Source organism: Cystoisospora suis, assembly GCF_002600585.1.
Source record: "Cystoisospora suis strain Wien I chromosome Unknown contig_1439, whole genome shotgun sequence".
Classification (NCBI taxonomy): domain Eukaryota; phylum Apicomplexa; class Conoidasida; order Eucoccidiorida; family Sarcocystidae; genus Cystoisospora; species Cystoisospora suis.
The window spans coordinates 39186-53926 of record NW_027154239.1 but is presented as its reverse complement, the minus strand read 5'-3'; the positions used below and the strand labels follow the sequence as shown (position 1 = coordinate 53926).

Here is a 14741-nt window from a genome sequence, read left to right as displayed (position 1 = left end):
TTACCACGGCTCGACTACTGGTGTTTTCCTTTCAGGAAGGCTGGTTCTCGTGTAGATTTTGCGGGGATAGTGAATTCGCGTCCCTGACGCACCACCCGAGTGGCAGATTAGGATGACCCAATGAGGAACACAGTAACGGCCATTTTGGTAGCAGCCATGATCTCCGCACTTCGTAGCGCAGAAATTCAGGTCAGCAGATGAGCACTGAGTAAGGCAGAGAGTTTGTAGGAGCTCGGCACACTTTCATAAAGTCGCAGGCCCAGCCCCTGTGGGTGTCGTACGACTCGGCTACAAATATCGTTGAACAAGATTCTGGCAGAGAGTCCTGGCTTCTTTGTCCTTGCTACGGTTCTGCAGCAATACAAAGAATACTACGTCAAGTATGATTCCTAGTGTACGAGATATCAATGAGCATGCCTCGGCTTAGAGTGTGGAGTCAGCACGAGATCAGCAGCGGGCTCACTGCGAGCTGAACTCGAGAGTGCTTCACGAACTGGGGATGCAGCAGTCCCCAACACATGAAACGATTCTTGAAGCTCTCCTACGCGTGCCGGCTCTCCAGATGCTACATCACTGAGAGGTACTATTGTGTTCGGTCGCTCCAGGGAGGGGAATCTTTTCTAGGAGGCACCTAGTACAAGCACGCAGTTGAGAAGGCGGCAGCCTAAAGGCGTCACCGCGAAACCTGGCATCAACTGTTGTTCGATTACAAGGCGTCAGTGGCTAGGCTCTGGCAGCTGTTGTCGTCTTTGACAGGAACTGTTGTAGCACCAAGGCAGCCGACTGCTGGAGAAGACAACTCTTAACTGCACGGTACGGTCCTGACGTTAGTACCACTCTTTCAGCAGCTCTGGATATTCAAGAACAGCAACGAGGAGGCGGCCAAGCCCTCCTACCAAATGCCACGCAGAATGATAGACAACGTGACGGTCATAACTTCTCGTCCGCTCTCCAGCATACTTCAAAATGCAGCTGATCACAATTAAGAGAGTGCCTGTTGCACCAGGAACTACACCTTTGCTAAACCAAAGCGGAATATTCCAGACGATTTGGACGCCCAGCATGAGACTCGCGACGTATCTATCAATCATATGGGCGGCGCAGATCCACAGGGTGTCCCGCATCCCGGCAAAAACGTAGTCCGCATTGAAAGAAAGAACTGATACTAGAGCCCACAGCCATGCCTCCCACTGGCATACAGGAAAAAGCGCCAGAGACGGGAGTACATACATAAGTGAAGACAGTCCGATGATGCGCGACCGCCGTCTCCCCCAGCGATACTCACTACAACGAGTATAGAAGGCCCAGATCAATCTCAAGCGACGCTGCAGCTGTTGTTTCAAGGTCTTTGCAGGTGGCTTCTTACCCGACTCTCCGGAGAAAAGCCCACCGTCCGCGCAGTGCCCTGGATCAGAGAATGATACCTCCGTGCCCTCTTGGTACCCCCGTTCGCCACGCGTCCGCATTCCTGGGTAGTGCTTCATCGTGGGACCTTCACAAGGAGAGAGATCGTCAGACGAAGGTTGAGTTCTTTGTGGCGCGAAGCTGCCTTCGGAACACTCGACGAACGGCTAGTGAAGCCGTCCTGCCTTTCCTCGCCCGACTTGCCTTAACGCTCCGGCCCCAAACATAAGAGAACTCTCTCTGATCAAGAGTACTGCACTTTCACCATCGGTCGGGACTAAACGTAAGAAGAGGGGTCGTCTGCCCTCTCTTCACTGCTTCCTTTTTTCTGCGCCGGGAGTCAATGCCACCTCACTACGAGAACGGTGCCACCGCGCCTCGCTTACAAGAGCGCGCGGACTCATACCGCCTCCCTTTCTTTTGAGGACGGTGGGTGTCAACTATGTACAACTCCGCTTCGGCCCCCTCTCGGTTACGGGACTGTCTAAGCGGCAGAATCTGGGTGCCAGCTCTACCACAGCTAGGAAATTACTACGGAAAATGGAGCGTCTGCAGACCTGGACCAATCGGTTGCACGCAGGAGAATCCCAGGGCAGGAAGCGGGCAGCAGAGTGTAGCGTGGGAGCTCCCCGGCACCGACGAATGGACAGAAAACTACGGATAAGCTGGACAAGCCGCCCCGGGAGCCAACTACACCGGGAAAAACAGAGCGTGGCGCGAGCGGCTGTCAAGCAGAGGAAAGCCCTCCGGACCAAAAACTCTTACGCCGACGGATGAGATGTGCAGTCGACTCACGTATGCCCTCGCCCCGGTCGCTTAGAGTTCAGCTAACTACCACGCTCCAGAGTTCCTCCCCTCGGAGCACGGGACACGAAGGAACGACGAAGTCCGTCGCTCGGACAAAAGGACCGAACGGGGTGCACGGCGGCCCCTGCCTCGCAGAATAGCACCTGAGGAAAAAAGTTCTGTGACAAAAGATTGAGTTACAAATCAAACAGCCGCGGTGAGCATAGCCACGAGGTTTGAGCGTTCGGAACACGGGGTCACGACGGCCGGGACAATATATATCGCTGGCGGGGTCCGAGAAGAAGACGGCGTGGTTGCAGCTGGGCTTCAAACGTAATTGGGGCTCACGCACCATCCAAGGAGTCAGAAGCTCCTCTTCTGTTTTCACACGGGACTGCGCGAAAAGAGAAGGAGAAAGGCGTTAAAAAAGCTTCCGCAGATGCATGCGAGGGTGTGTGTGTGCCGGAAACCAGCGAAGTCAATGGTCGGCGCGAGGCGATCCGGAGCACGGGAGTCCCGGTAGCACCCCTTGCTGCCCGGTAAGCTTGACCCACAGGAGCCCAGGTCTCCCGGTCAGTCTGGTGGGGCAAGGGGCGCAACCCTGGCGTTAGCCGTGTCATTAGAGTGCTTGTTGACTTTTTACGCGAGTCGATGTACTCGGTAAGCTGCCTGCAGTCAACGCAAGGGTAGGTCCTTTGCCCGCTTTCTTCGCGAGCTGACTCAAAATGAGGGCACTGAAAGCTCTTCTGGCACCTTTCTCTGCTTCCCTGTTATTCCTGTCGGTGCGGCAGGATTCCGGCATTGTCCTAGCTTTTGCCGCTGAGGACGAAGCTGCAGCGTTTGCAGTCCCTCTCGATCCTGCAGACCCATTCAGCAAGACACACGCTGAAGATGTTGTCGACGTTTTCGGAAAAGCCTGGGGGAGTCTGGGGGACCTCGGAATGTTCGGCGACCTCACCATTCCCAAGCTGAATTTGGATGATATCACCAGCCGGATGAATCGCTTGTTCAGAAGCTTCTTCAATGATCGAAGCTGGTTCCCGGAGAGTCTATTTTTGAAACCGAAAGTGAAGGTGCACGACGACGGCAGGTAGGTGGCGGGGGGCGTCGGAGGCGCTGCCGTATACACTCTCTATAGTGTGTTGGCACGGCAGGGTCAGCCTCGAGCGTTCAAGATTGTTCTGTAGCTTTTCAGCCAGACAGAAGGTCCTGCCGACATTGGTAAGCCTGCTGTGTGTGGTTTGCGGGGTGTCAAGCCATCTCTTTTGAGGAGCCTCACGTCATCTTCTGATCATGTGCAATGGAGCACGGGTGCCGACGGAGTCCGTCGCATCAGGGGCGCAGCCAGAACACTCCTGTTCATGATATCTTGTCCGGGCATTGACTTGGGACTAAGGTTTCTTACTTGAGCCCCGTGTGTACGTTGTATGCGCAGATGTCGTTACGTCTTGGCCTGGGAGCGCGGCGTCAGAGCAGAGAACATCAGAGTTGTCTTGAGCTTCAAAAAGCGTACCATTGGCGTCGTGTACCGCGAAGCGCAGAGGCGTGATGAGAAGAGTCAGACGGGGGAGAGTCACAGCATGTCAAAGGAGGAGTCGCAGCAATTTCTCCACGTCAACCCCGAATGCATGATGACTCCGGAGGTGGTGGCAGAGAGATTAGTAGGGTGGACAGACAATGTGGCCACAGCGGCTCAGGGAGCCGCTCACAAGGTTCTGATTTCATTTCCATCTGTTGATCATCTCGATAGAATGGTCAAGGAGGGCCTTCTTCCCGAAGACATTGTCAGCATGCTACAAGAAGGAAATGTAGCAAGCCTGACAGCATATCAGCATTGCTTGGCCTCTGGGAGGAGCGCCGATGAGTGCGAGTACGCGAAAGCTCACGAAGTGCTGCTGAAAGAAACTCCGTTGCCTGTCACTGCAAATACAGACTCAATTGAACTGCCTCGCTTCGCAGGTCACTCCGGCGAGATGTGGTAGGCAGTCGGTGGCAGGCAAATTTAGTGGCAGCGGGTCGCCGGCCTGGAGGGCTCGTGATTGTGCGACTGTTATTATGAAGTAGGGGGATGTCCTGTTACCTGTGGTAAGGTTCAGTAGTTTTCGTTGCAGACAACAAATGACAGGCCTGTGTATGTAAATGGCGCCGGAGCCAGTAGACGCAGGGTGGTGACGTGGTCCTGTGGGAAGTGTTGTCGGTGTCGCTTCCCGTTGATAGACCGCGAGTCATTCGACCAAGCTCCCGGAGAGCATCAAAGTGTGAATTCAGAAGGATAGACGGCGGCCAGCGAGGCGGAGCGTAACGGCCCAAAAGGGGATGCGGGCTGAAGCGCACGGGGGCCGAGCTCGGTTGGCATCTGTTGGGCGTCCGCAGTTTCAGGCCCTTCGCCCAACACCACACTAGACTACAATTTGACGGCCGCCGGCGCAGTAAAAACTGCCGAAGGTAATCACGTGGCATGGCATGCGCGGCAGTACCAGAACGCGCAAGTTACCGGGCGCGTTTTATCCGAGGTTGCGTGTTGTTCAGAAGCCAACAGCAGTAGCAAAAACACGGTGAAGGGGAAGTCTTGGCCATGGCCGCTTCTCTTCGCGTGTACTGCATCAGTTTGCCGCCGACAGGCGTAGTACGCATGGCTGCGGGCAGGCAGTTCACTTCGCTAGCCGGTCCTTCAGAAGTCAGGTCACGAATTTTTGTAAACACCGGATCCTGCTTACCGTCAGCGAACACTCGCGCGTTCTGACGTTAACGAAACGAATAATCGTGCGTAAGCTGTCCGACATTCCTGCTTCGTGCTAACTGTCAAGCATTTCCAACGGCATTCCCCCGAATAATCGTGCGTAAGCTGTCCGACATTCGTGCTAACTGTCAAGCGTTTCCAACGGCATTCCCCCTTATAGCCGGTCCTGTTTCTCCGATCCTTTTCCCACCGGGGGAGGACCCCCTGCCGGTTCAGCATTTTGCTGTTACGTTATGTGCTTGAGGTGGCATGAAACTCCAGAGTGGCATTCATGACGCCGCACCGCCGCGCGCACTCCCTGTATAAGCTCCAGGGTGTTACCTGCTGTCTCTGACAAGCCGAGAAGTTGGTAGGACTCGCATACCCGAGACACCGTACGACACACCCCGGCTGCAGACGCCATTCCACGACACCACTCGTGGAGTGGAGCTTACGGACCCGGCGCTCAACGGACGACACATTCGAAACTAGCGTGGGTTTAGGCAGTCCGCCAGCTTATCCTTAATCGCAGCCATGATGGTAGTGCCGGGTCCTTCTAACTGTACACCCGCGTACTCAGAACCGTTCTCCCGCCTCCAAGCGTCAAGTACTTTGCAACAGGACCCTACTCACTTCACCGTTACACGGCCTCTCCACGAACAACAGTTCAGAGAGTTGTGTGGCGGCACGACCACAGAAGAAACTACAGCTGAATGGCAGTGCTCACCAACGCGGCTTTGAAAGCAACCGAGACTGGCTGGAGTCGGTTGTATCTGCATCCGGTTGACCTTCCGCGTGCTCTCCCCGAGGAGGTAGTCTCTCGTCTCGCTTGCCAAACTGTCCATCCCTTTACCACAGACGGCACCTCGGCTTGCGAACACACAACGCTGAAAGAACGAGGGACGTGTCTGCTCCCACCCGCATGTATGGGTATGCCCTCTGCGATCGAACCACAACCCTGTTGCTCCGGCCTCTGCCGTTCCGACCTCACATTATCAAAAGGAGGGGCAACGGCGAAAGCTGTTCCCCTGTAGCTTCGCTACTATAGCATGCGGCAGCATGCGCACCCCCCTCCGTCAGTCTGCTCGCTTAGCCACCCAACTGTAACTAATCGGCGGCCGTTCGAATGCTGGTGAGACCGCCCCTGTCGCAGCAACGTGGTCGAGAGCTTCAAAACTTTATCCGCGCTGACGAGCTAGTATAAGCTGACGCCGGAGAGCTAAGCCCATGTCTTCGTTGGGAGTGTCTACAACGCTTTCTGACGCCAGTCAGGCTGCACCTTGTCGAGGGCCTTAACATACTTCGTCATACACTCGTGCTTGGACATACCCTTGACTGATTGCCACGCGTTGTATTTAGCCTTGGCTTCAAATGCGAGCATTCCAGGAGCCGGATCATTGCAGTCACCAACTGTTGCCTGCTTGTAATACTTGTAGAATTCTAGTTTCTGCTCGTTGGACAACTGCATCGGGTTTTCTTTTCCTGAATTCTGCACATACTTGGCAGCTTGCTCAAAAACCTCCTCTGCAGGCAATCCAGGAATAGGTGACACACACTTGGACGAGCGGTGACCGAAAAACGGTGTCGGACACCACTGGCACCAAACGCGGCAGGCAATACAGGCGGCCACACAATTCGCTGAAGCAGCCGGGGCGACGATTCTTTGCCTAGATACTCGGCACGCGCAGCCGCGCCAGCTCGAGGAGGCAAAAAATCCTCACTCCTTGAGCTGCATGCCACAAGGTACATTAGGCGCCACCGTACTACGCCCTCGCTCAGTTTCTAACTCTCGGACAAGTCATCGGCGGAAGAAAACCATCGCTCACCGGGTTCAGTCCCCGCTGTTCGACTCGTCGGTGCCTTACCGTCGCTCATGATGGATGTTGCCGCTCGTATATTTACAGAACGATGTTCACATAACAACCCTTTTTCAGGAACCCGAAAAAAGTCCTCGCTACGCCAGCACGTTTACGCAATTCAGTCGAGTAGACTGGAAAAGTGTCCGGCCGCTAACCCTCATTCGCAGACGAAGTGTGCACCACGGTCGCAGAGTCTGGGGCGCTGCAGGAGCGGCGTGATCGATCCACTTTCCCTATCTGCTCACGCCTGCCGCCCCAACCCCCCACCATGCGCAAAGAGTCAGCAAGCTGCTAACTTGCAGCTGAGGCAGATGGGCGCAACGCCCACCTCCCGGATAGGCAAAATCGTAACTGTAATCTGAACTGCATTCGCGTGCGCCGCGACTCTATCTAAACTCGCAACGAAGATGGAGGGGTCGGGCTGAGCTTCGGTGAATACTGTCCGAGGAGGGGCCGTATAGTGGCTGCCGCCGGGGCACTGTGGTGAGTGGACCGCGGACCCCCCTTCGAACGCTGTCGCAGCTCTGGACTCCAGACACGCTGAGACGTTGACGCAGGCGTTGCCTTCCCGAAGACTTTTTGCTAACCGGACGACGCAGCCGGCGAACGTATACTGGAAGCACAACAGGGAACTGCCCATGATCAACGCGTAGATCGGTACGCGTCTCGCGCACCCCAAGAACCCTCGCTGCCCGCGACGTCCGCCAGGAGAGTCTTTTTCATTTTGGTTGCCAGTTGCCGAGGTAGAGGGCTTCCCTGTCTGCTCGTGACGTTGGTGTTTTTTCGGCATTGGATTGTCTGTACAGTGTGAAGCTTCTCGGGTTGTCCGGGTCCATCTGAGTATGACATGTTACGCCTCTTCGGGCAGGCAGGCGTCGTTCCCCGTTAGAGGCTATTCTGTCGTTGACCGGACTGCTCTACACGTTGCTCGTCGTCAGTCGCTCTGTGCGTACTCGTTTACGCGTCGACTCAGAGACTCGTCGTCTTACTCCCCTGCACCCCTATTTCGCGGCACTAAACACTCCAGACCGTGGAACACCATCACCTCGTGTCATTGACACGAAAGTCCCGCCGCTTCACCGGACGAGTACTGCTTCTCCACGTGGCGAGTTTCGCTGGTTCGCAGGCGCGCTGCGCTGTTCGGTAGCATGGTTTGGGGATCGCACAATGCTGCACCAGAACTACGATGGGGGGGACGAGTCTGCCGCTCGGGGCGACGATTTTTGCGATTTCACGGATACTAGAGCACATGCGGTTCCCCAAGTGCCCAGGTCAGAAGAACGGGGGTCTCCCCGTCACTGGTCTGCCTTCTGTCCGTTCTACTTCTCGCTTCCGCTCCCGTTGTTTCCTTGTAGCGCGCCAAAAGTCGCGCCGCCGCCGTCGTCGCTCGCTCCGATAGTCTGCGCTGCAGACGATTTTGCGCTTTGGAACGTCTCCTTGGAGAGCCTTACGAGCGCAACATTTAGGGCTTCTTTACTCGAACTTCTCCATACAGCCTATCTGCCGGCTCGTCCGCGAACGATGTGGCGGAGAGTGAAGAAACGCCTGCGGTTAGATGAGGAGTGTTGGGGCGAAGCGCCCTTTTTGACAGGGAACCATGCATACGGGCCGCTGTTTCAAGGTGGCCTGGGCTCTAGTTCGGGTTCCTTAGCGGGAGGAAGGCCTCGCTTTCCCAGCGGGAGACATCTTCACACCACTGGCGCGTATGCACACAAGAGCGGTACACTGTTGTCGGATGCGGAAGTTGTGAGGGAGCTTCTTATCGAGGATGTTTGCTCTCGTTTCTTTCTTTGGTTCTACGTGGATGTAACTCGGAAAGTAATTGAAGATGGACGCAGCCTGGCGTCCCGCAGTCTCCCCCGAGACTGGATATACAGACACTACGGAATATTGCTGAGTTTGCCTGACTGCCACTTTGGTATCTATCCTCCGTATTGCATTCCAGCGGCGCAAGCAAGGGTGCTTTCAGTCGCCGAAGATGAGAACAAGGGAGCTGGCTTTTCCCCCACGGAGCCGGGTGTCCACAGGTCGACGGGGCGTTACGAGCCTGTGAACTCTCCAGCCGACTCTCTCAACGAGAGTTCGAAGAAAGTAGCTTGTGCACCACGGGCTGCCTGTTGTACTAAGTGTGGAGTCAATCTCTCCGAGACTTCTGCACACGCGGCCCTCCCCGGTCTTTCTCCTGATGTCAAGGTGCCTCAGCTGAGTCCGCGGCCGAGCCAAGGCGTGCGCACCCCTGCTTCGGGTGTTGCTGTATCATCGTCAGTGCACTCCTCCTCTCCTGGTGCTTCACGGTCAATTTGGCCCGTCCACTGTCCTTCTTGCTCTGGTATCTCGTATTGTTCCCAGCCCGCTACCGACAGGACACCCGAACGAACGGCCAGCGATTCTCCGGTCCCTATCGGCGGTAGCAACGAGACGTCCCGCAGTCCTCTGGAGCATCACGGTGAGCTAGTCGGGTCGTCTTCTTTTGCGAGCAGCTACTCCGTCGGGAGCTCCGCAGAGGAGACAGGCTGCAACAAACTCTTGTCGGTGGAAGTTCCCGAAGCGTGGGGCGTTAGCGGAGCATGTGGGCAGAGCGCCTCCGCATACTCCGGTTCACACATCGCTGAGGATGCTCTAGAACAGCTGAGCAACGCACGATACGCACCTTCCGAGGAAGGATGCGGGGTATCCGGGTCAGGTGGAATCTGTTCCGAAAGCCGTAAGAGCATTCACACGAACGACCAAGCTTGGGTTGGAGAGGGTCTTGAGCGGGGGCGAGGCAAGCAAGGTGATGACGGTCTCGCTGCCGAAAAATCACACGGTCACAGGCTTCAAGAAAAATCAGAGAAGGAACTGCAAGAAGACATGGCGACAACGACAGAAGGCTCGAACCAGCGAGATGGTGGAAGCGGAGTGCGTACCCTGGACGAGAGGTTGAGGCTGGTGAGGAGGGCGCCAGAACAAGCCGACTGTGTCACTCGCCTTTGCCCCTGCTTCGGGCAGCGTGGACAAGACGATGATCTCGTTGTTGTCCTTTCAGGTGAAGAAGATGAGACGGACGAGAGAGGACTGCAAAGATTGCTGAAGAGGCCTGCGTTGCCAACGCAGCAGTCTTTGGGCGTCCTGAGATCGTCGGAGTCCCCGGTGATGGATGGTCGAGGTAACAGGGCAGCACGGGCAGAAGGGCTCCATGAAAAGCCGCCAACTCACCGGCATCAAAGCCTTGGAAAAGATGATGATGTCAGCGCAATGCAAGAGCTGCGGAAGGCTTCCCCCGACTGGCAGGGAGACCGCCAGGGAACGTCTGACAGGGCGACGCTTGAGACTGCCAATGAGGTGAAGCCTAGTGCAGAAAAGGACACCGACACAGAAGAAGCTGAAGAGGGCGAGTCACGGACCGATCAAGGACACCCTAGGACCTTTACCGGTGGGGATGCGGTCTGTTCAGGTCCCGATCACTGTGCTACTGGCGACGAAAACGAAAGCCATATGGCACAAAAGGGGAAAAGCGCAACAACAATGGAGCAAGAAACAGAGGGAGATATTCTCAGTAGTCGGGACGGAGAAAGTAGTAAATCCGGATGTGAGCGGGCTGGTCCCCGTACTCGAGGGAGCAACCCGGCACGGGAGCCGCGGGGAAGCAGAGCCCCTGGACGGAATGGCAGAAGCCGCAGTTTCAGAAGGACCTGCCAGTTATCCAGGGCAAAGGACGTTGTCACGGAGCACACGGGCGAAACATTGCAGACTTCAGAGAGAGGCATGCACCGCCAATCGCCTCGTAGCCATCTCGGAAGAAATGCGAGCACGGAAGGCGCAAGAAGGTGGGAAGAGAGTGACATGGTGCGGGACGCAACAAGGGAGAAGCAGCAGTCATGTGCGGACGTTCTCCATGATCCAGAAGAACTCACCCAGTGCACTACATTCGGTGACCTGTTGTCCGACCATGACAAAGAGGACAAACAAGGATCTCGACTTCCTGAGGAGGACGTTGCCATGGTTACTTCCACATGCCAGGGTAAGTCGGGAGTAGGCGGCGGCAGAGGAGAAAGCGAAGTACTCTCGGCGGGGTGCAGGTCTCCGGAGAGACTTCGAGGCAGTCGGTCTTCAATTTCACCTCAGCATGATCCGTCCAGAGAGGCGTTAGCGAACTGCTTTCCAGGTGAACAATCTCCCTCTTTGAGTAAGACTGTGAGAATGAGGCCCTCCACGCTGGAAACTACTCCTCTCCCGAGGCAAGAAGGCTGTCACTCTGTGGGAGGAACATCAACTCCGTCTCATGTGTCGGAGTCTTCAGGAATTCCTTCAGCTGACGAGAAGTCTGCATGCACGTACCGAGAGAGAGACGAGACGTCGGAAGCTTCAGAAGTTGTGGAATTGTCGGTGGAGAGGAACGCTTCTATTCCTCCTGTGGACCCCGCGTCAAGCGTCGCGGGTTCCCAAATAACACCGGGGGAGAACCTGGGGACTGCGACTGCGGTTTTCAAGGCGAGTGCGACATCTGGTACTCCGGTTTCATCTGTCTTCCACCCATTTCCGTTGGACAGCACACCACCAAAACGTGCAAACACTGAAACTACGGAGGCCAACACGCTTCTAGTACCTCTAACAATACCTCACTTCTCCCCAGCCCGTCCGTGGTTGTTCGCCCGAGAAGCGCGCAGGGCCGAGAGGCCTGCGGACTCTGCAGCTCTTGCCGCTGAGGTTGCGGCTATTTTTGGCGGTGGAGAGACTGTGAGGACCACAGAACGAGGTGGAGTCCGGAAAGACTATGTCGGCGGTAAGGACTTATTTATCGAGGAGCTGGATCAGACAGACACTCGTTCTGTTCGACTTGTGCGGCCACAGGAGCAAGAGGAAGAGTCAGACAGTAAACAAAAGAAATGGCCGAGCATAGCGGAAGAACCCGATTTGTCCGAAGTGAGAGGAAGCAACCGCTCTCGGCGTAGTTCCTTGTCTCCTGGCCCCGTTTGTAGCAATAGTTCGCACGGCATTACCAGTTCTTTCCAAGAAGCCACAACTCACAACGAGGATGTCAGCGGGAAAGCCAGGGCTGTTCAGAGGAGCCGGGGGTCTCCGTGGAGAGAACCTGTGAGCAGTCATCCTCCGGACGTCTTTTCTTCTGAGACAGCTGGCGATAGTACTATACAAGGGCAAGTGAATTCTCAAAAAGCGACTCCACATAACGGAGACGAGCAATTGATCTCCGTAGCTTGGAACCACAGGAGGGAAGGCCCCGACGCTGCGCCTGGTGGTAAGGAGTCATTGTTCGAAGCGAGATACGGTTTAAAATGGAGAGGAAGGAGGCGCGGAATAGCGTCTCGAGTGTATCTGAGAGAAGGGAAGAACCTTTTCAATCGCAGAAAGAATTATTTTCAGGAGATCGACAGACGCCTAGGAGAAATCGAAGAAGAACTCCAGTCCGTCGTAACGGCAACAGCACCGCGGGCAGGAGGGCCTCTGGACTTGCCGTTATCCTGGAAGAAATCTGATTTTTATAGGAACGACGAGAAGCAGGGCTGTGTCTATGGCCAACAGCGTGACAGTTCTTCGCGTCTTGGACAGGAGTGGGCCGCAGACAATCAAAGAAGGTTCTTGTCAGCCGCTGCTAGTGACTTAGTTGGTCCGGAGTCTCCGGACACCGCTGGAAAAACCTCCGCAAGTCCCGGCAAGAGGCCCCAGGAGAAAGCCCGTGACAGCGATCTACCAGTCAGTCCTTTGTCCGATAACAACGGGCTGCTCGGAGCTGTTGAAGGCACGCCGGATGATGTTTCTCGAAGAACACGCGATGGCGAAATTGCTGTCAGTGGTGTGATTGGTCCAGCAAGTTCATCAGAAGCTCCCTTGCAATCAAGCGCATCCGCTTGTCGAGCTTCGCTTCTGCGAGAGCTTACTCCTGGCCTTGCCACAGCGAGCGAGATGGCAGATGATCGGAGTTCTTGCGATGAGGTGACGTCTGGCCCATATGAGTGTAGTGGCGTTCAAGGGAGAGGCGCCGAGGTTGTCGCCACAGCCGCCGATCCCTTGCATGGTTCACAACGGCGATGTCGGGCAGCTGCTCAAGCTTCCTGTTCTGCATCTGCTACAGCTGCTTCCCAAAACGGAGGAATATCTAGCGGCAGAGAAGTGTCGGGGGCTCTCACGTTGCGCACAAAGAGAAAACCTCCTCCTTTGCCGAGAGTAGCCACTCTGATAAAGAGGAAAGAGAGAGTGGTCCCGTCAGCGTCAGTGAAGCAAGCAGATTCGACCTGTAGACCACAGAGACAATTCAGGAGCCGGTCGGCTGACGACATCAAACCTAAAGTAAAAGCTCTAACTTTTCCAGAGATGCAGGAGGCGCCGCCGCCTGGAGGTGCCCCAGCCGGCACTGTCAAAGGAAAAGGAACTCCGAAGATTCCTTCGCTCCGTGTCGGTCCGAGAAGGGCAGTGATGTGAAGTGAGCGTTGTGCCAGCAGGGAGAAACTGCAGGGCTGTAGTGATCACAAACAGGATTGGAAGTTGACCCAAGAAATCAGTGCACTCTGTGTAGAAAGAAAAGTCGAAGCGGCCAAAGCACCGTATAGGTGATGTTACAGGTTTGGGATCGGCGTTGTCCGGAGAAGGCATTTTACCCAGATGGCTGCTGGGGAGGAAGTTAGTCTTTGCAATGGTTGCTCGGTGCAGCTGGTCCGTTGGGAGTGCTGTACGCCTTCGTTTTCCGGGAATGGTCGGCCTTTTGGATGGAGGCTTCTGTTGATTTCATTGCTATAGCGAAGACAGTCCCTGTCTGGACCGAGCGCCAGCCTGCTTCGTGATCGCAACTTGTTGGAATAGCGTCTTGAATCTTGTCATTTTGGGAACATACTTCCTAGAGCTATATATGAATATAGATGAAACCTGCCTAGATATATATACATATATATCTTTTTAAGGTCAAACTCAATAGCGCTGGAATGTACACTTGTGTCATGACCCAGGAATTCGACGAGGATAGTTGTCCTGTCCGCGGTCCAAAAAGCTGTCCTGTCAAGCGTCAGGCCTCGAAAGTGACTGAGGCGTGAAACTATTTGAAGTAAACGCCATTTTTGACCGTCCCACGTCGGTTTCCCTTCTAAGAGCACGACACCTGGGAACTGGCCGCTCTTTGTCACAGACTAAACTGAATTGCGGCCTGCGAAATATTCAAGCAACCGTTGAGAAATAAGTTCCCTCCTGAACTACCGCGGACCATCGCTGCGCTTGAACGGGAACACCTTCCCACTCGGTAGTGTAAGTGGGTGCGAGTGCACTGGTACGACACGACAGCATACGCTCTCTTTGCTTGAGTGGTGTCAATCCTTTGTGTAGGGCGCGCCCTGTATCCGGGTTCGGCTGTCCTAGTATGCAATGATCGCCAGGATGGAGCGAATTGTCAGGGGACGTACTGCAGTCAGGACTTGCCTTTCTATCCCACGGGAGCGCCTTAGAATTTATTTCAAGCCGCTCCCATTAAGGCCGTCTTTCCATGGTTTATGGTGTAGCGCGGCCTTTTGAAGACCGGTGGAGCTTTGAGGCCGGTGAAAGCTTCGTCCTCGAGGACTTCGACGCTCATTTTTGAAGGAGTTACTTAGCGTACTTTGAGAACACTGACCGGTTTGTCAACGTTTGCTTTCACGCGGACTGCGGATCGTGGCCCAGAGAAACGACTCGTGGGCGTATCACCATCGCCGGCCTCACACGACTTTCGCGGCGCTGGTGCGGAGGGCGCTGATAGTGCTCCCAACCGCCTCAAACTCGGAAGCTGGAACGTGGCAGTGCACAGCCAGGGCTCGCCGTATCGTTGTGAAAGCCGGGTAGAACCGCCCCGCTGCAGATCCAGGCAATTCGGTTACAGAGCCGGCGGTCTAGTCCTAGCAAGGAATGGGCGCTGGCCCTAATGTTCTTACTATGGATCTCTTGAGGACCGACAGGAGGTGGGTTGGTTTTGTACCTCGTAAACACTGCCGTTCTTGAGGAAGAGGCACGTGCGCATG

At 55.4% G+C, this 14741-nt stretch overlaps 4 protein-coding genes across 4 annotated transcripts; 2 read left to right on the top strand and 2 right to left on the bottom strand.

Annotated features, from left to right (window-relative positions):
• Window positions 1-817: 817 nt before the first annotated feature.
• CSUI_003299 (uncharacterized protein) lies at window positions 818-2660 on the bottom strand. The gene has a single exon (XM_068063497.1). The coding sequence runs from the start codon at window positions 1482-1484 to the stop codon at window positions 828-830; it is 657 nt and encodes a 218-aa protein (XP_067924526.1). The 5' UTR covers window positions 1485-2660; the 3' UTR covers window positions 818-827.
• An 85-nt stretch (window positions 2661-2745) lies between these two features.
• On the top strand, window positions 2746-4311 carry CSUI_003298 (dense granule protein gra9). The gene is made up of 2 exons (XM_068063496.1): window positions 2746-3280; window positions 3626-4311. The coding sequence occupies exons 1-2, from the start codon at window positions 2916-2918 to the stop codon at window positions 4170-4172; spliced, it is 912 nt and encodes a 303-aa protein (XP_067924525.1). The 5' UTR covers window positions 2746-2915; the 3' UTR covers window positions 4173-4311.
• Window positions 4312-5370: 1059 nt separating this feature from the next.
• On the bottom strand, window positions 5371-7183 carry CSUI_003297 (acyl-coa-binding protein). The gene is made up of 2 exons (XM_068063495.1): window positions 6775-7183; window positions 5371-6433 (listed from the first exon to the last, which is right to left on the bottom strand). Exons 1-2 carry the CDS (start codon window positions 6782-6784, stop codon window positions 6156-6158), a joined length of 288 nt encoding a protein of 95 aa, XP_067924524.1. The 5' UTR covers window positions 6785-7183; the 3' UTR covers window positions 5371-6155.
• On the top strand, window positions 6843-13944 carry CSUI_003296 (uncharacterized protein). The gene has a single exon (XM_068063494.1). The coding sequence runs from the start codon at window positions 7936-7938 to the stop codon at window positions 13183-13185; it is 5250 nt and encodes a 1749-aa protein (XP_067924523.1). The 5' UTR covers window positions 6843-7935; the 3' UTR covers window positions 13186-13944.
• Window positions 13945-14741: the final 797 nt, after the last annotated feature.